The sequence below is a fragment of the Oryctolagus cuniculus genome, chromosome 2 (assembly GCF_964237555.1).
Source record: "Oryctolagus cuniculus chromosome 2, mOryCun1.1, whole genome shotgun sequence".
NCBI lineage: Eukaryota > Metazoa > Chordata > Mammalia > Lagomorpha > Leporidae > Oryctolagus > Oryctolagus cuniculus.
The window spans coordinates 152,790,170-152,818,127 of record NC_091433.1 but is presented as its reverse complement, the minus strand read 5'-3'; the positions used below and the strand labels follow the sequence as shown (position 1 = coordinate 152,818,127).

The following is a 27,958-nucleotide window of genomic DNA, read 5'->3' as shown; positions in this document are numbered from 1 at the left end:
AACTTGGTTGGGTTCTCTGCCTCCCTGTGGAACAAGCAGTCCAGAGTCGCACTCAGTGACAGAAGGTAGAGATGGGAAATCTCTGGGCTGGGAGGAGAGAGCAAAAGGGAAGTTTTTATATATTTTAAAGTATGATGATTAGGAATTCAAAGTGATGATATGATAAAGGCAGGGCCACAGTGCAAGAAAAGAAAATGCTGAGGGACTCCTTATAACAATCCATATATGAAGCAAAATCACATGGAATGATTTTAAACAACTGCTAGGATGGAATGAAGTACATCTAGCCTCTGATTCTCTGAGATTTGTGTGATCCAGAGAATATGATACTGGACCTATAAGACAAGAAATGTAATCTTAACCCATCACTGAGACTGGCATTGTATAATATTTACACAACAATGATAATATAAATGTTCTTTATTGCTTTTTCTACTCCAGAATCCTCATAGATAAAATATGGGAGATTTGGTTGGGGTTGCCAAACAGAATATTAAAGTTAACATCCCTGGAAATAAAATGAGCTAATGAAATGTGGAAAAGGAGACAGAAGCTAGGGGAACAAGCAGGAGTACATTTTACAAACGTGGATATCTAAGATATATTGCTGAAAATTAATGGAATGAGAAATAGAAGTATAAAGATTTTTAAAGTAATAAATATATATAAATATATTTATATATCAGAAGAAAAGAAAAGGAGGGGATTAAAATCTGAGCTACTCTTCAGTTTGCATTCTGAGGACCACATAAATATTTTATAAAAGTGATAAACAAATGGGAGTATAAGCCTATTGTTTAGAGATACAAGCTAATTAACAACAAGAATTAGTAAAAAATATCATTTCTAGAGAATAATACTAAGGGTAGAAAGAGGGTCGATGGAGAATTGTTACTCTTTAAATGATGCCCTGATTTGCTGATTTGTTTTCATGTGCTTGTGTTATCTTAATGAAAATAATTTTGTAATTATCTCCACTTGTTTTACAAATATATCATAATTCAGAAAAGTAAATTTTGTCAGCATCCAGCTGCTACTCTCAAAAACAGTGTAAAAAAGCAGGACATAACTAATGCTGTTATTTGCAATTTGAGGTAACACTCATTTAAATATATTGTGTTTTAAAATAACCCACAGAGAAACAATTAATGCCTTCAACATTTTCTAAGTTTGTAGAAATTAGTCTGTCTCTAAGAATTCATTCTACTCCCCAAATTTTGTCTTCGTATCCAATTAGTGCAATGCCAGCATGTCCCTCCTAATCTTCTCCTCCTTTACTTCTCTAGTTCTTCGTACACAGTTCTCGGTTTAATTTGCCCACAAATAGGTTTTCACATGCTTCAACTCTACAATGAATGTCTTTTTCCAAATGGTACTCCTTTTCCCCAATAGTCATTATTTCCAGCAGTAATCACTGTGTACAAATTATGCTTATGCAAAACTTCTCTTGAAGTCCTATGAAGGATTGCTGGTGCAAACAGGGTTTCTAATGGGTTTCATTGCAATAGGCTTCTTCATTTTTTTACTAAAGATTCACAACCCAAAAGATGAATAGAGACATCAAAAAATCATACATGCTATTTTAAAAAGTAAATTCTTGGCACTTCAAAATAGGCCTACTTCTGAAATTCTTCTTGTCATTTTTATGATTATTTATTTACTTGAAAGGCAGAAAGAGAACAAAGAGAACTTCCTTCCATTAGTTCACTCTCCAAATGATCACAAAAGCCTGGTCTGGGCCAGGCAAAGCCAGGAGCCAGGAATTCCACCCTGGTCTCCTATGTGGGTAGCAGGACCCCAAGCACTTGAGCCATTTTCCACTGCCTTCCCAAGAATGTTAACAGGGAGTTGGATCAGCCCCTAATTCTGAAGTTCTAAAGTAAGTGTCAAAAATCTGTGGTTCACCACAGGTGGCCAGCATTGGGAGAGGTCAACTCCAGTGATGACAACAGCCGTACTTTGCTACAGAAAATACAAAAAAGATAGTAGATGTGTCAAAAAGATAGCCTACTTCCTATGCTTACATTCTTTTCAACAATTATAAAAAATGCCAGTGATAAAATATTCTTCCTGAGAGAGGACTATCAGCACTGACCTCCCCAACCTCAGTTAAGTCACTACAACCCTGTGCAATAGACTTTTATATCTGCAAACATATACTACTTTACACCCTTCTCCTTTGCATTGTAGGGACAACTATGGGAGCTTTCTTCTTGGTCTTAGGTGCAGAACATCAAGAGAATAAATTAAAATGTTAAATTGGCCTCCTACTTACACCACTCAATTTTTTTTCTTAAAGTAGGCCCATAAATGAAAAGGACTGAATTTTAAAACTTCTTAACTTTGTACATGAGATAAATTAATTCTGTTAAAAATTTAGTTTTATTTGAAAGGCAGGGAGACAGAGATGGAGATAGAAATAGAGATACAGAGAGAGAGACATGCACACAGAGAGAAGAAAACAGAAATAAAGGAAAGAAGGAAGGAGGGAAGGAGGGAAGGAGGGAGCGAGGGAGGGAGGGAGGGAGGGAGAAAGGAAAGGGAGAGAGAAAGGAAAAGAGCAAAAGAAAAAGAAAGAAAGTGAAAGTTGTTTCACTCCTCAAATGCTCACAGCAGTTGGGGTTGGCCAGGCTGAAGCCGTGAGCCCAGAACTCAATCTGGGTCTGCCATGTAGATAGCAAGCAACCAAGTATTTGAGCCATAACCTGCTGCTTCCCAGAGTGCATATTAGCAGGAAACTAGAATAGGAATAGGGTATGACTCAACCCAGGCACTATGACAGGAGAGCCAGGCATCCCAATCTCCATGCAAAATACCTACCCCAGAAATAAATTAACTCTTTTAGTCCCTTTTTCTATGTACAATCCTTATTCTCCGTACATATTGATTCATCCAGGAAAAAAAATCAGGATTTGACATCAAACAATATTTATGTCAGAGCTGGTTTACATGCTCTGTGTATTCATTAATGTATTCCCCCGCAAACCACATGCTAAATGTCTACTTTGCACCAAGCCATATGTTAAGTACAGAATCTACACATATTGATAAAGCAAATGTCCTGACTTCAAGATACCTATCCAAAAGATAACTGTAGGTTATGTATTATGATAGGTGGATAATTGTTGATGGAACAAGGACATAAGCCTCAGCCACTTTAGGTTCTTACCTGAAAGTAGACAAAATGTCATTTTACCACTTGCTCTTGCTTTCTTTCAAGAGACCAGTTCAGTCTCATACCCTGTATTCTTACCCACACCACCCCCTGCATTCTTCTCCAGTTTTGAAAGTATGGAAAAAACTTGAGGAACCTGTATTGAGAAGCTAACCTCTGCCTACTGCACACCTCCTCCTCTGTACCCTTAGCTCACCAATATAAAAAAGGCCCAGTCTGCTGGGGTCTGAGCCCTCTGCAACATATTTGGTCTGTGTGTACACAGGCAGATGGTCACTCACCTCTGCAAATTTATTTTCTCTGAATAAATTCGGTTTGGCTGTATCATGTTTCCTCTCTGTTCGGCACCTGTTTTCCTTACAATTATCTTTCTATTTACACGAATGTCTATTCACCTATCTTTCCAAAGAGCTAGGAAAAGAGAAAACATGTTGTGCTCAAGGAAAATGCATGGTTTAAAATTGTCCCATGCTATTAACATTAACAAAGCTTCATTACTTTAAAAACGCCTGTTACTAACAAAATCGCAGGTACACTTTCTACACGGGAAAAAAGAGACAATGGCAGCATGGACATCAGAGGGGCTGTGTATGAAGAGACCACAAGAGACGTTCCATTTTGTTTATTAACATACCATGGGTAGTGTATTATCACTAAGATCCCGAAGACAAATTTCAGACCGAGCACTCTACACTTGCTTTCATTTTTCTTTTCTGTATCAAGTTCCCAAATAATATGGGATGCAAAACCTCATTGACAAAGGTGAATGAGACAACGAAGCCATTAAATAAAACGTGAGCAGCACCAATCACAAAACTGATTAAACTGCATCTAAAATGACAGTAAAATTCTCACTTTGGATAGTAGAAAGTTCTTAGTTCATCACAAAACAAGTGAGTTATATGGATGCACTGTAATTTCTTATATTCTATCCTGTCTCAATGAGTTGCCTTGCTGGCTCTGTCTAGCATTATTTCCAACAACCAGTAAATGCCATGCATGGAAAAGCCAGACATGAAAATGTCACTACAGAATTTGAAAGAATCTTGATGGATCCTTCTCATTTCTAAAATATGAGCATTAGAATCAGAAAGCTTTCATAGAGTGGAATATATAATATATATTCTCCTTCCTTATAAAAAAATAGCTACCTTCTTTGTATCCATGGACACAAGTACCTACACTCTTTTCAGACATGCCAAAGAGACAACAGCTGTGGAGCTAATTGACGAGGTATAGAAAATGTCAAAATAAGTCTCCCTCAAGTGTTCCAAGATGAATTTTTAACTGCTGAATTTCATACAATGGGCTATATTTGCTGAAGATCTCCTAATAAGAAGCATGGCATGATATGACAATGGAAACCCCTCACATGGTTTAGCTGTTATTATCTTGGGGAATCTACACTTGAACATATATTTTACCCTGTTCTGGGGTAGTGCTGGGAAATTCAGAATCATTTCTCTCATTTGAGATTTGCATCATCTTATGTAAAACTGTAGGGCCTAGTTTAAGGGTCCAGCACACAAATTGAACAAAGAAATAAAGGAGAGTACAAAGAGAAGAAAAAACGGTGGTGACAGAACAGGAAGAAGGATATCAGGAGGGAAAAAACGAGCACCTACGATGTGCCAGATGGATAGCTAAACACTTGACCTATGGAAATTAATTTGATGTTCCAAGAGACATCTATCCCGAAAAAAAAAAAATGATTTCAAAGTTCTCATTATCATTGGCTCTTACTTTACTCATTTAACTGTTTGATACTGATATTCCAATATGTAACAAACAAACAACTCTGGGGCTTTCTTAATAGCACAGTATTTATTTCATGCAACATACAGATGATTTGGCTTCTCCACATACAGATGATTGGGCCTCTCAGAGGAATATCTGCTTCCTACTTGACTTGGAAAATCCTTAAAGGAAGCAAACAATGCTGGAGCCACAAACTACCTTATTAAATCCATAGATTGGATGGCATCTATGTTAAAGATCTATTTATTTGGAAGTCAAGTTACCCAGAGGAAAGAAGGGAGAGTGGGAGGGAAGGGGAGAAAGAGAGGGAGAATATCTTTCATCCACTGGTTTATTCCGCAAGCAGCAGCAATGGCAGGGCTGAACCAGGCTTAAGCCACGAACCAAGAGCTTCATCCAAGTCTCCCACATGGGTGGCAGGGGCCCAACCACTTGGGCCATCTCTGCCACTTTTCCCAGGCGGTTAGTAGGGAGCTGGACTGGAAATGCAACAGCCAGGACATGGACTGGTACCCATGTGTGATGTTGGCATCATATGTAGTAGCTTTACCCACCACTACTCCACAATGCCAGCCCCTGACAACAACTATGTTAGAAAAATTTTGCACAATTGCAACATAGAGTGTTCAGCACATGAAGGAGACAATTCTGGAGTCAGAGGAGTGTTTAACACATTGCCAACCCTAAAAATATGAAATAATGAAATAATGAGTGTGTTGCTCCAATATAATTATTAAAAAGAGACTAAATATATTCCTCTTTTAAATTTGCCTTGGTGGGGGGGGGATGGCACTGTGGCACAGTAGGTTAAACCTCCCCCTGCAGCGCTGGCAACCCATATGGGTGCCAGTTCTAGTTCCGGCTGTTCCTCTGCTGATCCAGCTCTCTGCTATGGCCTGGGAAAGTAGTAGAAGATGGCCCAAGTCCTTGGGCCCCTGCACCCACGTGAGAGACCTGGAAGTAGCTCCTGGCTCCTGGCTTTGGATCAGCTCAGTTCTGGCCATTGTGGTCATCTAGGGAGTGGACCAGCAAATGGAAGGCCTCTCTCTCTGTTTCTCTCTCACTCTGACTCTGCCTCTGCCTCTCTGTAACTCTCCCTTTCAAATAAATCAATAGATCTTTAAAAATAATTTGCCTCTGACTTTCAATTATATTAGAAATACTAGTAATAATAATAGACTCCAAGGGCGGGCATTGTGGCATGATGATTAAGTAGCTCATAGGGATGCCAAGGTCCTGTATTGGAGTGCCTGGGATTGAGTCTCACCTCGACTTATGATCCAGATTCCTGCTAATGTGCACTTTGGGAGGCAGCAGCTGATGGGACAGGTACTTGAGTCCCTGCCACCCATGTGCGATACTTGGATGGAGTTTCTGTTTCTTGGCTTCAGCCTTGCTCAGCCCTGTGCATTGCAGACATTTTTGCAATGAACCAGAATGTAGAAGCTTGTTCTCTCTCCCTCCCCTATCCTCGTGTGTGTGTGTGTGTATGTGTGTGTGTTTCTGCCACTCTGCATTTCAAATACATAAACTTTGAAAAAAAATAAACTCTAAGTCTGTGGTGTACAAAACATTATCCATTGTTGATTTAGGGAACCTTATAATCCATATATGGCTTTGGTAATTATCTTAAAGGTCTGCAAAATGGTTCTTGTTACACAATCCTAAAAGTTATGTACCTCATCTTCAAGAATAGCATTATAGTTTCCATTAAGATGTGTCATATATTTTATGTGCACAAGACATCTTAGTCATTTATAATTTTAAGTCAAAGAGTTATGGAATTGCACTCCACACACGACATGGTAAAACACATACACAGTACAATGCCTGCTTTGAAAAAAATATTATTTAGGATGCCTAACAGAGAAACCAATGGTTAACACTGGTGCTGTTTTCCTGCTTGAGATTTTATATAAAGAGAATAACAATGATGAGAATATAGTGAAAGTTATTTGGTAAATACCTAATACAGCCAGACGAATTAACTAGAGCTTCATTGGATGTTCCATTCTAATGATTTAATATGCTTAAATTGTTGGGGAACTTTTTTAGGGATAGAAACAGACAAGAAAAAGTCCATTATTGGCTCTGGATGATAAAACCTATATGAAATTGTCATAGAGGAGGCTGGCATTTTGGTGCAGCAGGTTAAGCCACTGCTCAGGATGCCTACAACTGACATGGGAATGCCAGTTTGAGTCTTGGTTCTTCGATTCCAATTCAATTTCCTGCTAATGCACATCCTGGGAGGCAGCAGATAAGTGCTCAAATACTTGACCTCTGCTACTCACATTGGAAAACTGGACAGAGTTTGGGGCTCCTCACTTTGGCTTGGCCCAGTGCTAGATGCTGTGGACATTTGGGAAGTGAAACAGCATACAGACAATCTATTATCTCTTTCTCTATGTTTCTCTCTTTGTCACTTGGCCTTTCAAGTGGATAAACATAAATACATATTTTAAAAAGAAGAAATTATCTGGGACTGGGACTGTGGTGTAGCAGGTAAAGCTGCCGCCTGTAATGTTGGCATCCCATTTGGGCACCGGTTTAGGTTCTGGCTGCTCCACTTCCGATCCTGCTCTCTGCTATGGACTGGGAAAGAAGTGGAAGATGGCCCAAGTCCTTGGGCCCATGGGCCCGTATGGAAGACCTGGAAGAAAGTCCTGGCTCCTGGCTTTGGATCCACATGGCTCTGGCCATTGTGGCCACATGAGGAGTGAACCAGCAGATAGAAGACATCTCTCTCCCTTTCTGGCTCTGCTTCTCTGTAACTCTGACTTTTAAATAAATAAATCTTTAAAAAAGAGGAAATTATCACAGAGGTTTGCATTTAATATTAACTTGCTAGTATATTGAACAAAGTTTAATGTTTTACACATATGAAAGATCAAAACAAACATTGCTAAAACACACACACATAGAAACACAAGTATCTTTTTGTATGGGTCAGATAATTTTTCTTTCTCCCCTTCAAAGAGAATGCTTACAATGTTTTTTTATATTTTTTATTTTTTTAAATTTACTTGACAGGTAGAATTATAGACAGTGAGAGAGAGAAACAAAGAGAAAGATCTTCCTTCCATTGGTTCACCCCCAAATGGCCGCTACAGCCGATGCTGCACCTATCTGAAACCAGGTGCTTCTTCCTGATCTCCCATGTGGGTGCAGAGGCCCAAGCACTTTGGCCATCCTCCACTGCCCTCCCAGGCCACAGCAGAGAGCTGGACTGGAAGAGGAGCAACCGGGACTAGAACCAGTGCCCATGTGGGATGCCGGTGTCGCAAGCGGAGGATTAACCAAGTAAGCCACGGCGCCAGCCCCACAATGTTTAAAAGAAGAATAAATGAACAGATGGAATACAACATGTGTATATATTTGAAATCCAGAAGGACTCACAGTGTTATAAAACAAATAATTTGCAATATTGATTAAAACAAAGACAAATAAAGCTATACTTCTGCTATTTAGATATTGACTAATTATTTAATGACATACTTTTGTCCTATAACTATGACTAGAGATATCAGAAAAGGTAGTAAGTTCACCAGTCCTCTCTGAGAAAAATCCTCCTAAAATTACTACTATGTATTAATTAGAGAAACCATCTTATTTCATTGTATTTATCCAATGATGATAAAAATTATAACAAAAGAGATTATTAATATCAAGATCATAACCCCAAAGTAGTCTAACTCACAGTTGGAAATATCTGAGGTGTTTTATATTAAAGCTGAAAAAAGTGTATTATGAATTTTTAAGCTCCTTAATCCAAACATGTTATCAAGGACAGACAAAGAAATCATATTCGTAAGATTCAGTACCATTATTAGTACCAGAATTGGTTTCTTTCTGTGAACAAATGGAATTAGGCACATGATACTTCTGAGTACTCATTCAACAGTAATTTGAAGTTGGTGGGTGGGGGAGAGGAGGTTGAATAAGACAGTGCAGGGTATGGAGATCACTGGACAACCCTTCATTGTGCAGCACTAAAGAATATTTAGTGTTCACTGCCATAGCTCGCTCAATGTCAATGACAACTCTCCCCTCAAGCAGGACCTGCCTTTGCCCCCTTCACACCCATTCCCTTTCCACCATTCATAGACTCACCCCACTAAAGCAATGCTATGCTTCATTCAACAGAGAATTCAGCTTTGTATATGCCACAGAATAAATGTCTGATTTAGAGACAAAAGTTCATAGCAATTATTTATTTAAAGACAGAGCAAATAGTTTAAAGGTGAGAAAGATGCTTTCATTGGTAAATTGCACCTGAGGAATGCTTCTAGAACAACTGCCATTGACATAGTGCTTCCATGTGGCAGGTACTTTATTTCTATTTATTAGGATGAACTATATCACATTTTCAGTTATGGGGATTAGTAAATAATTGTTTAAACAAGGATAATTTTATACGGTTCTTATAGCATATTGAGTCAGGTAATCCTCACAATAAACTTATAAGGTCATAATTTCCAATAGATGGGAAATTGGGAGGCCAAATAGCATATAAATAATTTGTGGGACAAGGAAGGCTTGGATTTGGGTAGGCATTTTAGCTTCCGGATTTGACAATCTTACGCACTATCATATTCTGCCCTTTAACAGCCCATGCCAGTGTTAGCTTTTGAGATGATAGGTTCCCGAAACACAGGGGTTCACGATCTGATTCTGTTGGGTGACCAGCATAGAATCATATTTATAAGTAATGCCTAACTAGACACTATTATATAGAAGAAGGATTAACACAACATGACTCAAAACTGAACTTCACTCATGACTCAAACATTTACTCACTGTGTGATATTGGACAATTTATTTACATTCCTTAGAGCTAACTTTCCCAATCTCTAACAAAAGAATATAATATTTGCCTGGTGTGGTTCAAACAACAGACTGTGTTTTGCTAAATAAGATGTATCTATAAAAATGACAAAAAGCTATGGAAATCTAAGATGCTGGATAGTATTTTAGATGATCACAAAATGCTAAAATCTCACCTTCTGATTCTGAATAACAGGAATAAAGAATTACAAAATTTTAGAGATGGAGGCCTTAGGAATAATCTATTTCAATGCTTTTGTTTTCTGAACAAAAAAAGAAGTTGAGTGCCAGAGAGAAAATATATACCTGCAAAGACAGGAACTGGCTTGTGTTTTGTTTGCTTCAGTAGTACAGAGATCTGTTCAAGACTATTATTCCTTGGTCTTGATTAAAACTTGTTGATGGATACATTGCTTTTAAAAATGTTGATTTCCAATAAAAAATATGATATATAAAATATAACATTTGCTGACTTTGATTATGTTAAAGTGATATGTTGAACAGCATTTTTTCTAATAATGAAAGATTAATTTAGTTATAAATGTTGATTGATTGGCTCATTGATTCATTCATCCATTCAAATAATATATCAAGTTCTATCCTGGGATGACAAAGTAAAAGAAGGCAATATCTCCGACTGCAAGAAATGTAACGTAGTGGGACAGAAAACACATAGAAAGTTATCCTTAAGGCAGAGGTGTAAGGAAGAACAGAGAAAGGGTCTGAATCAGGCTGGGAGAGATTTTGGGGGAAGAGTTACAGAGGAGGGAGATAGATGCAAGGGAAGGCACAGAGCATGCAGAAATGACAGGATCTCTGGAGGTGACTGTGAGTTCAATAAGATCTGGAGAAGAGTGTGGAGCAGGGTAGAGATGAAGTTCCTAGTAAGCCAGACAGAAGGCTGGCTGGGAGGGATGGATTTTCCTGATCATCCAAGGAATCCACCCTTCATCCTAAATTCAGACATATTAAGGAAGGGAAGGGCATGCTTGTGAGTGCCTTTTTGAAAAAGGAGTCTGGGGGCCGGCGCTGTGGCACAGTAGGTTAATCCTCAACCTGAGGCATCCCATATGGTCACTGGTTCTAGTCCTGGCTGCTCCTCTTCCAATCCAGCTCTCTGCTATGGCCTGGGAAAGCAGGAGAAGATGGCCCAAGTCCTTGGACCCCTGCACCCACATGGGAAATCTGGAAGAAGCACCTGGCACCTGGCTTCGGATTGGCGCAGCTCTGGCCATTGCGGCCATTTGGAGAGTGAACCAATGCAAGGAAGACCTTTCTCTCTGTCTCTCCCTCTCACTGTCTAGAACTCTACCTCTCAAATAAATAAATAAAATCTTCAAAAAAAAAAAAAAAGAAAGAAAGAAAGAGGAGTCCGACACTTCAGTGGAAATCACAATTGAAGTGATTAAGAATGTAAAAAGGCAAGAAGTGGTGAGATTCCAAATGGATGCCATGTGTAAGGGCATGTTATTTCAAAGTGCCCTGAAAGGAATTTGATGTTCTTCCCAGAGTAAGTCATGTACCTTCTCTATGCCTCCATTTTCTCGTGTATACGTACAGAATATCACACCAAGTTGTACTCAGTGAGTTTCCATCTCTACCTCAGATAACCTATATTTGCTAGGCTTTGGTTACAATTCCAACAAACAAGATACATATGAGAAGCCAGAGAACCACAGAGGTTACAAACAGAAAAGGCAAATCTTGGCATCTTTTCTATTCTTTTTCTGTGCTCCTAGCTCCCTAACAGGGTAGACAGTCGCCAATGGCACCATCCATGCACAATGCAATCCTACTGTATCTGAGAATGTGTCGGAATGACAACACTTCAATGTCTACTCAAAAGGAATTTCTACTTCATGGTCCCCACAACCACAGGCATTCCCTATCCTCTCCTCTGTTCTGTTTTTTCCTTATAGTGGTCAACATCTCTTGGTCCTTAATTGTTTTCTTGCTTCTTGCCTGTTTTCCCAAAGCAGAAAGCAAATTTCATATAGACAGATCCAATGTTTACTCCATGTTGTATTTCCAGGAATTAGAACAGTACTTAGGATATAGTCAGTGTCCAGCCAACATGTGTTATGTTAAGTAGATGAATTAATGGGTGGACAAATACACTTGTGTGGGGCTAGCTTTGTCAGAACACATCATAAAACCAGGATTGTACCTGCCAATAGAGCACATTTTCAGTCAGACTCCCAAGAAAATTCACTGTGAAGAATTTCCTTAAAATAAACCCTTTAAATGTATATACCCTGGCACTTTTGCTTGCCAGCAATCATGGGAAAAAAAAAAAAAAAAACACCTTCTAAATAAGAGTTGCTTACCCACGTTTTAAATTACAATGAATTACGCTCTTTTCAACAGGTATCATTAGCTTTGGGAGAACACGCCTCTGTATGTATTTTAAAATCTACACTCAAGTGTTTTTCTTTCCAACATTCACTAAAATTTGCTAGAAAAAAAGCACATTAATTTAAAAGAATTCAGCAGGATGATTGGACTAGGGAAAATAAAATTAATTATTCATGTCACCAATATTCTAAAACTGCAGAACAGTTATGAGGAACACACATAATTATAAATAGTGCTATTGTTTTTTAATAATGAAGCTACAGCTAAGGTTAATTAATATTTTTAATAAAAATAAAATTTGCTCTTTGAAGTTGCAAAATGTATTTTGTTAGCTGTAAATATTTTTCATGGACATATTTTGCTTATATTTTTCAAACAAATAGCATTCATTTTTCATGAGTACCTTCAAAGCCTCTAGGAAGCATAGCAGTGTCCAATATACTAAATAGTCTTTTCTTGCTTGAACATTAATTGGGTTTATTCTCAGAGAACCCCACTGGAATCGAATGCCACTGACTGTAATATGATGTCTCAGCTGTAAAATAAATATGCCTCTGACAATCCACCTCTAATGTTTTTTAATTCTCAGTAGTTTCATCTCATTGAATAATTTTCCTAACTTCACCCTGAGAAAAGGTCTAACTAGAACCACCAATATGCTCCAATCCATCAATACTTTACACTCAAGTTTACTGATTCTACCTCATTCTTTAATTCATTTCCTGCCAGTAGTGGCAAACTAAAATCCCTCTTTTCAAAAATCAGAATCTCTCCGGCTGGCGCTGCGGCTCACTAGGCTAATCCTCCGCCTTGCGGCGCCAGCACACCGGGTTCTAGTCCCAGTCAGGGCACCGGATTCTGTCACGGTTGCCCCTCTTCCAGGCCAGCTCTCTGCTGTGGCCCGGGAGTGCAGTGGAGGATGGCCCAAGTGCTTGGGCCCTGCACCCCATGGGAGACCAGGATAAGTGCCTGGCTCCTGCCATCGGATCAGCGCGGTGCGCCGGCTGTGGTGCGCAGGCTGCAGCGCGCCAGCGGCGGCAGCCATTGGAGGGTGAACCAACGGCAAAGGAAGACCTTTCTCTCTGTCTCTTTCACTGTTCACTCTGCCTGTCAAAAAAAAAAAAAAAAATCAGAATCTCTCAAAGCCTTATTATATCTGCTTTCTTAAGATTTTGGAAATGAGGCTGAAATAATCTGAAAGAGGCTATGCATTCCAAAAACCAGGTAAGGATATCAGAATCAGTTTCTGTTCTGAATGTAAAGGATGAGGCTTAATATTTATTATTAAGTATGATTTTTCTTACAAAAGTAGGTTTGATACGTCATGCAAAGTAGACTGCAGTATAAGTTATAGACCAAAATAGGATGCTTTTAACAGTCACAAAACAATACTGTTAGTAACGACATAGGAATACATGAAAGGAGTATCTAGGCCACTTGGGAGGCATGGCCCTATGAAAAAGTCAGTTGAACTCTTTGCATTGTCAAACAAACAGTTCAAGAACCAATTAAGAGTATCTTTAATAAGTCAGTGATTTTAGAACTCAGTACAACTTGAAAGATTCCCAGTTCAAGCTACTTATTTTACAGATCCAGTAAGGCCAAAGTGCACTGAGGTCAACTCAGCTGTCCAAGTCACAAGATAGGGTAGGAGTTTGTGATGAAAGCAAAACCCGGTCTCCTGATTGACCACGTTCAAGTGAAAATTTATTACTAAGCGAAAACCCATTATTGAAACTCCATGTCTTCTATGCTACACATCTAGCATTCAAGCAAAGTACCTAAAAATCATAAAATGTACTACCAAGAGTATTTCAGAAGAAATGTCACAATCTTGATCTCAAAAACAACAGCAGCCCTCCACTTTCCTTTCTATTGCTTTTTATACAGACTGGTGAACAAAGGGAACAAATGGTACCCTTTGCATGCTTGCTTAGTATTATTCATTTGCATAAAGATTCATAAATAAAAATACCATAACTGGCTTCCAGGTTATTCAGAAAACAATGAGCAGTGGAAAACCTTGCATGGTGCTCCTGCCCTCACCAAAAGAAACTCTCGGCATCCCAAAGAACTTCATATCATCAATTATTTTTGCAAATATTTTCTTTTCAAGATTAGCTTTATAGGAAGTTTCTCTTCTTGAAGATGAGTGAGTCTTAGGGAAATACTTAAAAATTGACTGTTCTAAGCAGAACACATTTTATAAACATTGCATAATCCATACAAAAAACACCACCAAAAATCACTTTCATTAAAAGCAGCCAATCAGAAGACTTTGTAAATATTCCCATTATTTCAAGATTTAAAGCATGTCTTTTTAAAGTAAGTATCAGTCTAAAAACTGATCATCATTTGGAGAAGAAACGTCCCTTTTACCTTTTTATAGAATATTTCTATTTAGGTAAGAATTTAAACAGGATTTTATGTATTCTCAAATTCCGTGAAAACCAAAATACACATTACTACTCTCCCTGCAGAATGGCTGAACAAACACCATCCCATCTATTTGAAATGAATCTAATTTAATTCTGCTTGACCAAAAATCTGTCTCTATAGTTCTAAAACATGCAATCATTCCAAGGTACATCGTCAGGGTACCTTAAATTGGCTCAGTGCTCTCACTGAGGAAAATAAACTTTGATTGGGAAAACAGCATAGTATGGCTTTTGAAAAATGATATGACCCCTCCTGTCCACAATGTAGTAAGGCAACTGAAAAAGCAGGTAGACAGAACCGTCAAGGACAGGGCTTAAAGGAAGAAGCTTCTTTCAGTCTGTATAAGTGGGTCAAAGGTTATAATTTTGAAAATGGCATTACCAATCACTCTCATATTTAAACTTCTTAGACTCTGAGCAATTCTAAAAGAGATACTATAAATTTTACACATGTCAATAATCCCTTTGTATTAATGGCTAACTTAAAAATCAGTTATAAGTTAGGGAAGTTTGGCAATACATTAGTCAGATACTCAAAAATAAATACATTTCTACTCTGATGCATTCCCCATATATAAGGATTACTACTTGTAAAAATATACATGTATATATATTTACAAAACAAAATATTAAAAGCTATCATTCCAACTTTAAAACTCTACTGCCTCAACTGAATATTTGTACCAATTTAATACTTTAACATAGTATCACAAATCATTTAATTGCTGCTATTGGCCTATTAAAAACCTAAAGATTCAAAATATATAGCTTTAAAATGAACTTAGCAATCTTTTAAGTCAATACCTCCTCTAATGAACCAAGTGATCACTGATTGATTACATCATTGCTTCTATAAAACTCTGTTCTCTTTAAATATGAAATAGCTTGTATTAAAAGAGACACTTTTCATTGCCAATGAGCAGTTAACTGCTTTCCTTTAGCATAGTTAACATAATAATATGTATTAATTTTTAGTGCTGCATTACTAGGCATTTAGCTTTAAAGTAAAATATTTTTAAGCAAATCTTTATATATAGCAATTACTAATTCATAAAATATATTGAAGCAATGCCAATATAACTCTTTCTTTATTTGAGAATACATCTAGCTTTCTTGGGAGCTTGGCTACTATAATATCAATGATGATAAAATATCCCTAAGAAAGATGTCAGATTATTTCAAATTATATTCACAGAATCATTTCTTTCTTTCTTTTTTTTTCTTTTTTCTTTTTTTTTTTTTGACAGGCAAATCTTTATATATAGCAATTACTAATTCATAAAATATATTGAAGCAATGCCAATATAACTCTTTCTTTATTTGAGAATACATCTAGCTTTCTTGGGAGCTTGGCTACTATAATATCAATGATGATAAAATATCCCTAAGAAAGATGTCAGATTATTTCAAATTATATTCACAGAATCATTTCTTTCTTTCTTTTTTTTTCTTTTTTTTTTTTTTTGACAGGCAGAGTGGAAAGTGAGAGAGAGAGACAGAGAGAAAGGTCTTCCTTTTGCTGTTGGTTCACCCTCCAATGGCCGCCACGGCTGGCGTGCTGCGGCTGGTGCACCGCACCTATCTGAAGGCAGGAGCCAGGTGCTTATCCTGGTCTCCCATGGGGTGCAGGGCCCAAGCACCTAGGCCATCCTCCACTGCACTCCTGGGCCACAGCAGAGAGCTGGCCTGGAAGAGGGGCAACCGGGACAGAATCCGGCGCCCCGACCAGGACTAGAACCTGGTGTGCCGGCACTGCAAGGCGGAGGATTAGCCTAGTGAGCAGCAGCACCGGCCCAGAATCATTTCTAACTCTGATTATAATATGTCCTCTTGCACATTTTTATGTAAAGTAAATAATCAGTTTTCTTGTACTGGATTTGCTTTATACATTACTTATGCTTAAGTGAATCATAAATCAATAACCATAACAAATCATTAATGAATTAATAGGAAATAATATCAAATGGAGCTATTGAGTAAACATCAATCTGTCTATAGTTATAAATCTATCATAGGGGCTAAGTGTTAACAATATTATCAATATGCTTCTAAATCTGAGCAAAATAAAGTCAATCAATAAGATAATGACATTCATTTGAAGCAAACATTCCCAATACAACACATATTGTAAGAGGGCAAGAGTTTTGTTTGTTGTTACCATTATATTCCCATGTCCAGAAAAGTATCTGGCACACACAGAGAGTGATCAATCAGCATACACTGGTCAATATCCTATGAGACAGCCCATTTTAATTTGTTGCCATATGCAAACAGGAAAAATAATGAAAAGAAAGATGAAAAAATATGTGCACAGGGGATGATATTGGAAAATATGCAATATAGTACAGTACCACATTTATGCAGTTAAGAATTTACTATTTTTAGTCATCACTCTTCTCTTAGGACATTTTCTCATCCTCTGTTCTGTTCTACTTCTCATTCCTATTCAAAATAAAATTGGAATCTGCTTTTTTTTTCTGGGAAGAACAGATTAGTAGATAAGAAGCTGATACCAACAGAATCTGCCTTTTAATAGTTTCTTTTCAAATACGATCATTGGTGTGTTTCAAACATTTGAAATAAAAGCAATTTAAAAAATTGTTGTCATTCTTATTTTTGTAGAATATAGTTTGGAAAATTTTGTAGAATATATTTAGAAAAGCTTTATGTAGTGCCTACTAAAAACACTCACTAAATATTAAAAACAAAGAAATGAAACCAATGACTTTAGCCAAAAGGAAACACACAATTCTGAAAGAATCAACGAACTGAATATGTACAAAAACCATAAATGTCAACTAGCATCTAACAGTACTTAACAGCCTTTCAACAGCATCTAACAACACTACAACACTTCATGGTGTTTTTTTCTTCTTTGAAGTAATGCTAAAACTTACATTAATGTCTTCTATGTGGTAGGTAATCAATAAATCTATCTTGGTTGAATTAATACACTACCAAGTTGTACAAATTCCATACTTAAAAAAAAGAAGCTTTAAAAACAAGCTCATTAAACTGAATTCTAGGTGAGAGCAGCTGGTCACGTATCAAATGTATCTTAGACAAAAATAGTTTTTTAAGGGTCACATTTAATATAACAATTTTTTTTATAAATACCAAGGATAGGCCTGACATTTACCATGAGCACCACATGACCACCAATTCAAAATTTTAACACTTCTAAACTCAACAGAAGTACTGAGGGCAATATCTCTCTTAATATTGAATTTGATTTTATTTTGAAGATGATCTGAGCTTAAACAAGTAAGAAATTTCAAATATTTCATTAATTTACCTGATGAGCTGATCTACACCATCTAAATCCTGTAAAACTAGCAAAGTTCCCTCAACCTAAGCTGGATCAAGGTTATTGAATCAGGATTATCAGCCAGCAGCTAACAAACTAACAACGAATCTTTTATGAGTCCACAAGCCTCTAACTGACAGCATATATACATGTGATTTCAAACGGACTGCATTATATTAAGCAAGTCTCATAGGAAGCCACTGAGCCTCAGATCAGACAAAAGCGCATGTTAGAAACGATGCAAGGGCTGGCCCACCTCCACAGTCACAGGTCCAAAACGAAAGAATGAAATCGGCATGCTCACCTGGCTAACAGGTTCTTTTGTAGGGGGTTTTCCTCTTCTGGCTGTGCTGGTAGCCAGGGTTGTGGTGGTCTCCATGATGGATGTGGACATCTCTGACTGCATAGCAGTGGCTGTCGACTCAGTTGTCATAGAGGAAGGCACTTCACCAACCAGTCTCACATTTCCCACTATGGCGATGTTGGCATCGTTTTCGGCTGCCATATTCAGAACTTTCAAGCCATTGTAGTAAAGCCCAGAGAGCTGGCCCTGGAAGGGCTGGCCCTGCTCTTTCCCGCCAATTATTATGGTTGCTTGGCTATTGAAGATTGTGAGCTGACGCCCTGTAAAAATAATATTACATACATGCAAAAATGTTGGTTGTGAACTCTACATTCTACAAAGGATGATAAAACAGATCTTTCATGGGGTGGATAATGAGAGCAATAAACTATAAGAGAGGCATTTGACTCATAATTCATTGCTTATAAATGAGGTGTCCATGAAATGCATAGTTACTGGCAAATACTTGTAAATTCTCAACTTATTATAAATGTAGTGCTTTTGCTAAAAAACCAATCAAAGATATATGTTACAAATCAAATTTTAGTGGGTCCCTCTCCCCTCAAGATCTGATAGTGTTGGTCTGTTAAGTCTAAGTTGTTAGATTGAGTAAGTGTGAGACAGCTAACATTTCAAGTGTTTGTCATTTTGAAATTACCACTGTCAGAAACTGATCTATAGTAGCTGAAATTTAATTTAAAATTTTATGATAAAAATTTCATAATTCACAAAACATCCATCTGTATCTAAATGCTATTCTTTAGAAATGTTTATTTTTTTAGAAGGCAATAGTCCATTGTTATTTGAATTAGTCTATTTTTCTGGAAATCACACTGGAAAGAAATGCATGGTTTACACTGAGCATGTCAGAGACAAAAAAATTCCAAAAATATTTTTTCTGATTGGCTTTCAGCAAGTTTATTAAAACAAAACAAAATGAAAAGAAAAATAGCTTCAGATGTAAAAGGAGGCTTCAGGAATGATACACAAACCGATGGAGAAATTATGGCACATTTCCATCAAACAGCAATCCTTAGCAACAGTACCATTATCATCAAATTGAGTATCCAGTTTTAGCAGATTGCGTTCTGCTCATAGAAAGCATGCACACAACTTTAAGTTCAGTTTTAATTAGGGCTTGTTCCAAAAGCTCTTAGAAGGTTGCAAACGTTAAAGGGACTTCATTTTGACTGGCAATCCATATTGCCCACTATTTATGATTCCTAGAGTTTAAACAAAGAGGTTTTTTTCAGGAGCATAATAAAGATATCAGAACTATATATATTTTTTAGTTAATAATTTAGAGGCTGGAACATGTAATATAATCTATGAATGATTTATCATTTTGGGTTAATGCTTGCTATGAGTACCTTCATAGATTGAGTTAGTGGATTATATTTAACAGTCCCTTTAACCTTAAGTTAACTGGGTAAGATTATTAAACAGCTGGTACATCTAAAAATGTATAGAAATTATTATACAAGGTATGCAAATATTACTATCTATATTTTACTGTTTTAAATCTGTTTTTAATTTAGTTTTACGGAAAATTTATTTTTTATGTTTATTAGTGTTACAATGAAGTACTACTTGGTTATGTTCAAATTATTTTTTTATTTGAAGTTTTAATCAATGTTTTTTACCTTTGTCGAGTAGCCATTCATCAACTACTCGACCAAGTCGATATGGAATTCGCTGTCTAGCAATCGCCAGGCGCTCGTTATCATTGTTTCCTTTAAAGTTTAAAGAGACATTTCATTGGTTAAAATCTGTAAGGTCAAAGGTTAAAAGTTAATACTTAAAGCTTGAGCTATACAGTTGCCACATGATTTTTTGAAATTTGGAATTTTAAAAAGCTCTACCTAGAACATTTCATGTTTCAGACTTGTCATTCATTCATTTATTTTATTTTAGCAAACAAAATTATTCCTATGTTAATTGAAAATTAGAAATCTGCATTTGAGCTAGGTTATTAAACTTATGTTATAGACAGACCCAAACAACCAATTTAAACAGCATATAATAGCTTTACAAAAAATGACCAGTGACTTCTGGGTTTTGTCTTTTTGATGTTTCTTATTAACTAGTTAAACATGTTCAGGTGAAACAGGTTTAAGTTCTCAAAATACATTCAACCTCTTATTCCAGATTAGTAATTTGTAAACAGCAAACTTAATACCATCTTTGGCACACTGAAGCATCTAAAATAGGCCTAGCATACTTTATTTCCTATTCAGAATACCGAAATTCTTATTCATCTCATTTAAGAAAACCATAAAGTTCAAATAGTTCTTGTGTATTCCAACAAATTGGTTTATCAATCACTTGGACATCACAAGAGAATACATCTTTCATCATCCGAATGTGTTCTAGGAAAAGGCTTTGACAAAAGTGACTGCATCCGAGTGTCTTCCAGTTTCATTTAAAGCTTAACATGGTGAACCATACAACAGTTGGGAAAAAACTGTATATATGTTTTATATATCAAATATCTGCTTTTTAAGTTATTCAAAAAAAAAAAAAAACAAATACACACAAACAATGGCCCTTATTCAAAGACAATAAGAGCCTTGCTTCTTTGAATAAAAAACTGTCTGCTAGAAGCACTGTTTAAATTGACCTTGAATAATGAGTGTTTTCTTGATCTATAAAGCACTCGGGAAGAATATGGGCTGACATCTCAGTGCTCCGCTGTGTGGATTGCAAGAAGAATTTTTCTGGTCCAAGAAAATCAACTGACAAGGAATTTTGAGCTACAACATTTTAGAAATAACTCAGATTTGTACTCGGAGGTGAAAAAACACTGAATGGCAGTACTATGTATATAAAAAAAAAGACTGGAGCATTTTGCTAGGGAAGACTATAAATATACATTCTTTCTCAGAATTAGAGTAATTTGTAAGTGCTTTCTTACATTAGTCTTATGCTATACTTACCACAATAAACCCACATTATATTGGTCACACACGTAGTTAAACAGAATGAAACTATCTTCTAGACCCTATCAATTTATCATTTGAACAGCGGTTGAAAATATTTCACACAGTTTTCAAATTAAAATATAAATATCAATGCCAAATGAAATACAGTTTAATGAAAACACTGATATGTATATCTCTGTAATGTATAATTATTTAAACATTGTAGGATTTTAATTTTTAGAAGTATACAAATATAAAATTCCAAATATCTTCATTTTTAAAAAATATGTACAACTTGTGTTCATTTTTGTGTGTTTGCAAATTCATATATTTGGAAAAAATATGCTAAAATGTAATATTGGCTATCATATGGCAGTATGATTATTGGTTAAACATGTGTTTTTATCTTGAATATATATTCTAATAAATGGGTTTCACATTCATAACCTGCAAATAAGCATAAAATATTACTGAGAACTATACCCTTTACTGTCTGGTCTTCTTTCTCACCTAATATGCATCAATTTAGATAGGTCTAAGTCATCTGACTTTTTAATTAGGGCACTCCTCATGCTGTTTTCCATTCTGGAGTGTTCTGGTCATCAGGAATAACCCGTATTACCTCTTACACTATCCAAATCTAGGTTGCCACTACTTCTTTCCCAATTACCAATGCAGTCTACTAGCTTCTAGCAGACTTCTCTGCATCCTGTCTGCAACCAATTCCACTCATTCTTCACATGCCCACCAATATTAAATCTTGTATACAACCCTTTCCATTGCCTTAGTATAAAATCTGAAACCTTTAAAGAGGTTTATGAGACCAATCATATCTGGTCCCTTCCTACCTCCTGTGCCCCATATCTCATGGCCTCCTTTGCCTTACTCTCTTATTATGTTCACGAGACTCCCTTCAATTCTTCTAGTGCTCTTCTTTGTCCTCATTGGGCTTTGCACTTGCCACTTCCTTTATATGAAATGCTGTCTGTCACTCCTCAGTCCAACGACATTCATTAAAGGAATCAGAATAGAACACCTAATTACATGTCTTCATGGCTCCTGAAACATGCTACCTAAACATGAGCACTGTCCTTGTGATTATATATTTGATAAACATTTTTCTTTTAAACTCTGAAGCTCCATGGGATGAAATACCAAGTACAATCCTTATTGAATCTCTAGTGCTTGCACAATTCCTATCACATATTCTCCAGTGAAATATCTGTAGAATGAAAAAGTGAAGGAGATCTTTCTTTAAAAAATTTAATTCTGATGCTGGCGCCGCGGCTCACTAGGCTAATCCTCCGCCTTGCAGCGCTGGCACACCAGGTTCTAGTCCTGGTCGGGGCGCCGGATTCTGTCACGGTTGCCCCTCTTCCAGGCCAGCTCTCTGCTGTGGCCAGGGAGTGCAGTGGAGGATGGCCCAAGTGCTTGGGCCCTGCACCCCATGGGAGACAGGAGAAGCACCTGGCTCCTGCCATCGGATCAGCATGGTGTGCTGGCCGCAGCGCGCGGGCCGCGGCGGCCATTGAAGAGTGAACCAATGGCAAAGGAAGACCTTTCTCTCTCTCTCTCTCACTGTCCACTCTTCCTGTCAAAAATAAATAAATAAATAATAATTCTGAGAGACTCTGTGGCATCCGCACATCCTACAATCACTTAAAAGAAAAGAAAACAAACACTGGTGCTCAGAGAATAAACCACATATAAGTAAGCATCCCTTTGTACTTTCCAAAGGAAACGTTGTATATTTCAGTGCTAGCTTTTTTCCTCAATGGATTGTCATTTAACCATCCCTATAACAAATTTAACCATCCCTATAACAGATCAGTTACTTGTTTCATAATAATGTCCCAAAGTTACAGAATAACTAATCCTAGTTATTACCAGTAGTGAAAGGTTGGGAAGAACGATCTAAGGAAGACATATAGAGAAAAATAAAAGCTTCATATATTTTGGGGGATTGTTTTGAAAAAGAAGATACAAAACGCATGCATCCATACATACTTCAGAGTTCACACACTTTGCCCCACACCTTTGACACTAACAGAATAGGTAATACGACTGACAAGAGATGATTTAAGTCAACAGTAGCTTTTCAAGATCTTGGATGAGACCTAACTAAAACAAGAAATCAGACACAACATTCCTAATGAGTAACAAAGGGGTTACCTAACAACATCAACAAAGAGACTCGGGCAGTATAATGTCAGAAGAGACAGGTGTAAAAATACATGATGGTTTATAAAACAAGTAATCACATAAAGGGATACCCTCCCATGACCTCTAAATGCTCAAAGAGGATTTTAACTGGAAGATTCGATGCTGTTTATTTTTAAAGCACTTTAATTATAAATTTATTTACTTACTGTTAAAAATTTCTTCGTTTTCATTCACTTGAAAAGCAGAGCAACACACATACACATATACACACAGAGAGATTGAGAGAAAGAGAGACAAAGATAGAGAGACAGAGAGAGAGAAAAAGAGTTTTTCATCACTGGTTTTCTCCCCAAATGCCTGCAACAGTTGGCATGGGTCAGGCTGCAGCCAGGATCCCTGAACATCTCCAGATGTTCCACATGGTGGCAGAGGTTCAAGCTCTTGAATCCACGTGCTGCCCTCCAGGGTGTACATTAACAGGAAGCCAGATAGAAAGCAGAGGTGCCAGGACGCATTCCAATGTACTACAGTATGGAAGGAGGGCACAGCAAGCAGCAGCTTCAGCCACAGCCACAGCACTAAAATATTCATCAAAGGACGGATTTCATTCTTTGTAAGGGTAACAGATAAGACATTGGAGGGTGCTAACTTCAAATCAATATATGTCTTCTTTATTAGCTGAATTCTTTGTTCTTCTGCTAAAATAGAAAACTAATGACATTTCTGTGGCAAAATTATATATAAATATATTACTAACCAGATGGAGACTTCTAAATAGAGTACAGTGACTATGAATTTTTAATAACTGATTCTCAAACCTTTTCTATTATTGGTTATACAATAGAACTTAGTTTTTTGCTCACTACGACTAGGGATATATTTCACCTTCACCTCATGATTTTCATTAACAAGTTGTATGTGGAAAGTATAATTGGGATATCTTAGATTGAGTAATTTCTCAACATGCATTGCATTTCTTTACCAATTCATGGTGATACTTGTAAAACTGGTGTGATTTTGCGGACTGCATTTGCTCTTGCCCATAGCTCAATATACCTCTAGACCTTACAGGCAATCTAAAAGCTATTACACAACAAATTTGATTATGAAAAGTTAATTACAAATATAATTTTTAATGAGCTTTTCTGTGTAAAGGTTTGAAACCTAATACCAAATGCTGGTATATAAAAATATCACACAGAGCTTTTGTAGACAGTCAAAGGTAGCAGGATTAAACTGATAGTTGAGACTAAAATCAAGTGGGATGTACCTGAAAACTCAAATCCAACCAACAGTAAATCTTTGAGAAAAGACATTTTTATTTTCAAACATTCTAAATCAGATGTGAGGATCAAGAAGTAATCACTTGCTTCTACAAGATCTATTTGGATTACTCAGAGTCCAAAGGAAATTTCAATTTTTTTATGTTAAATAACATAAAATTCAACTATGGCATTTTGTTGAGCACATTTGGTTGGATTTAAGAAAACAGAGCTTCTGATTGAATACTTAATAGATAATTCTGTCTCACACTTCCTTTACTTGGTAAAGGGGAATAGGAATTTTTGGCTTCTTTTTTCCCCCTCCAATTACTTTAGTGTGAGTTAAATCTTTTTTTACCGACAATGAAAATGTCACTGACCACACACTTGCACATGTCCCTGTCAAAGTTACTTTTCAACAAAGAAATTGTATGTAAAATTTGGTTTTATTTCCATTTAAATTGCTGTGAGATTAAGTATTTTTGATAAGAAGAAAATCCTCTCTACAATCAGAACACTGAAACCAATTGATTGGAGTGGCCATTTAGGTATACACTTTACTAAATGTAACGGATATTCAAACAAGGATCCAGAGGTACAGAATGTAAAAGAAAATGTGGTTATTCACACATAAATGTAATGCCTTCTACATTGATTAAATCTAAGATTAATCTTTTCCCCTCCTGTCTCCCACTAAAAGTTTTTATGTTGAAACTGAATTCCTAACGTAATGGTATTTGGATATGATACTTTTATATGTGATCAGGTCATGAAAGTTGAGCATTCTAGAATGGGATGGGTGTGCCCTTATAAAAAGGGCCCCAGAGAGCTTCACTGCCCCTGTTACCATGTTAGAACTCAAGGAGAAGACAGGCATCTCTCAGAAACCAAGCCCTATTCTTGCACCAAATCTGCTAGCATCTTCATCTTGGACTTCCTTGGATCCCTAACTGTGACATATAAATTTCTGTTGTTTATAAGCCACCCAGTTTGGAATATTTTGTCCAAGGAGGACAAAGTTACCATCTAACCAAAAAATATCTGGACATGTTTTAGCACATTTTGCATGAAGCAGTAGATTCAAGGAATTAAGAGAACTGCAAAGGAATCAAGGTGAGCAGTAAGTAAAAGTAAAACTCAAATCCTTGAAGTGGAGTTAAATTTAATGCTCTGTCTCAGAGAAAGGGAAATGAAATGTTAATAGTAACTATGTAACTGTCAGCAGAGACAAGTTAGATGAATGCCAACAATGTTCAGTTTTACTCCTCCCATCGTGTATCCTCATCCTTGTGTCTAATTTCTCCTTCAAAATAAAAGTATCAGTGTTTGACATGACATAGTGCCGTCCTTGGGAAAAAAAAAATAAAGAAAAGCAATGTAATAAAACAGACCAGAATAATATGAAAGTTTAAAAAAAAAAAGATACTTGCTTCTTCCGATGGCTTCTTATTTCTGGAGTTTTTAATGTTGGGAAAGGGAACACAAAAAGGTTCAGAAAGCTCTACATATTTCAAGAGAAGATTGGAAGTCTGCTTTTAGGCCTTCTGATTTTGAATGAGAACATGACATTTGGATATTCTTTGCCCACAATCAAAATATTTTTATAATGCAGTTCTGTAAAATTACTATAGTTTGAGAAATATCATAATCATGTTTTTTAGCTAAAGACTATGTGTGTTATTGTTATGCAAAACATACAAATATAGTAATACCTAACTTAGCTGATAATTAATATTCCAAATAAGTAGATTTTTTTAATTTTAATTTTTATTTATTTATTTTTATTTTTTTTTGACAGGCAGAGTGGACAGTGAGAGAGAGAGACAGAGAGAAAGGTCTTCCTTTTGCCGTTGGTTCGCCCTCCAATGGCCGTCACGGCCGGCGTGCTGCGGCCAGTGCACCATGTTGGTCCGATGGCAGGAGCCAGGTACTTATCCTGGTCTCCCATGGGGTGCAGGGCCCAAGTACTTGGGTCATCCTCCACTGCACTCCCTGGCCACAGCAGAGAGCTGGCCTGGAAGAGGGGCAACCGGGACAGAATCTGGCGCCCCGAGTGGGACTAGAACCTGGTGTGCTGGCGCTACAAGGTGGAGGATTAGCCTAGTGAGCCACGGCGCCAGCCCCAAGTAAGTAGATTTTGAACATCACTGACTCCTTTTAAGGAACACAGTGTTGAAAATAAAAAAAAAAAAAAGCTGTTCTTACTAAAATATTTGTCTTATATAATACATTCTTCTCTATATCATTAATGTATACATAACAAACGTGCATTTATTTGGCTCTGCTCATGCTCACTTCACCAGTTTCATCATAAGCTACTTACTTTTAACTATTTTAATTCAAGTCACTCTGTACATTTTTCAATTCCTGTAGCTAAGCCACCTCACTTTGACCATGGGATTTTTTTTTCGCCTTGCAATTATCCTGTTTTCTTTGTACACTTCAAGACCCCAACTGCCTCTAACATTCATATTTATGTACATGCACATACACACACTCATCTGAGTCTGGCTAACGTTCCTTTACTAAATATCAGCTTATGCATTTCTCAAGGAAGAATTCTCTGTATTCCCCATCCACCAGCAAATTATTCTAGATTGTCTCATTATGCATTCTTGGAATACTTAATAGAAATATCTGTAATCATGATGAAATTAATTCTCATGATTGATAAATGAGCAAAGGCCATGTTCATCTGCTCAATCCTATAGATCTTGTGGGTTGCACAATGCTGGGCATGCAGTAACTGCTTGTTAAGTATGAAGTAACATCTGAATACACTTGGTGCACTTGCTACATATTATTATAAGGGTATTTCTTATTTAAGACTCATAACGCATGAAGTCTGGTAGTGTCCATTAATGCTATACAAATACTTATACACACATATATGCGACTCAATATAAATAAATATATGCACACACATATGTATATCCTGTTCCTCTTACTTCAATTATGATTTTGCTCTTGCACTAAACCATAGGGGAAAAAACTCTCTTAAGTAACACTTTTTATTCTTAAATATGGGCCAGCAACATGTAGACTCAGTTGGGTCCTACTATAATGTATATACATTAGCACTTGGGCTCTTTGTTCCTTAATCACATAGAGAGCTGATGGTTGATATGGTCAGAGAGAAATTTCTGCAAATGCTTCATTTTCTAATGAAATATGTATGAGAAATACAGTCTTGGAATAAATGAACCTTCATACATATGTTTAATTTTCAAAAAAATCTTTTTCCAGACTAATTTTAGTGATAATTTCTTTAAAATGAATTGAACTACAGACTCTACAAGGAAATCTTACTTTCAAAGTCCATAAACATATTTATCAGTGGCCTTAAAGGAAAACTGCTTTCATTTAACCAAGGCATAAATGACACAAAGTTGGAACTTACAAAATCAGG

The 27,958-nt window shown here is 36.8% G+C and overlaps 1 protein-coding gene across 48 annotated transcripts in view; it reads right to left on the bottom strand.

Annotated features, from left to right (window-relative positions):
- Nucleotides 1–27,958, bottom strand: part of NRXN1 (neurexin 1) — a 1,231,187-nt gene that overhangs the window by 132,394 nt on the left and 1,070,835 nt on the right. For 32 of the 48 annotated variants that reach the window (XM_070069132.1, XM_070069131.1, XM_070069134.1 and 29 more), the window contains 2 exons: nt 19,847–19,936; nt 18,165–18,484 (listed from right to left, as the gene is read on the bottom strand). In XM_070069132.1, coding sequence (XP_069925233.1) covers nt 18,165–18,484; nt 19,847–19,936 — 410 coding nt within the window. The remainder of the gene's footprint in view (nt 1–18,164; nt 18,485–19,846; nt 19,937–27,958) is intronic. The other 16 variants (XM_070069150.1, XM_070069148.1, XM_051842907.2 and 13 more) reach the window with 1 other exon arrangement.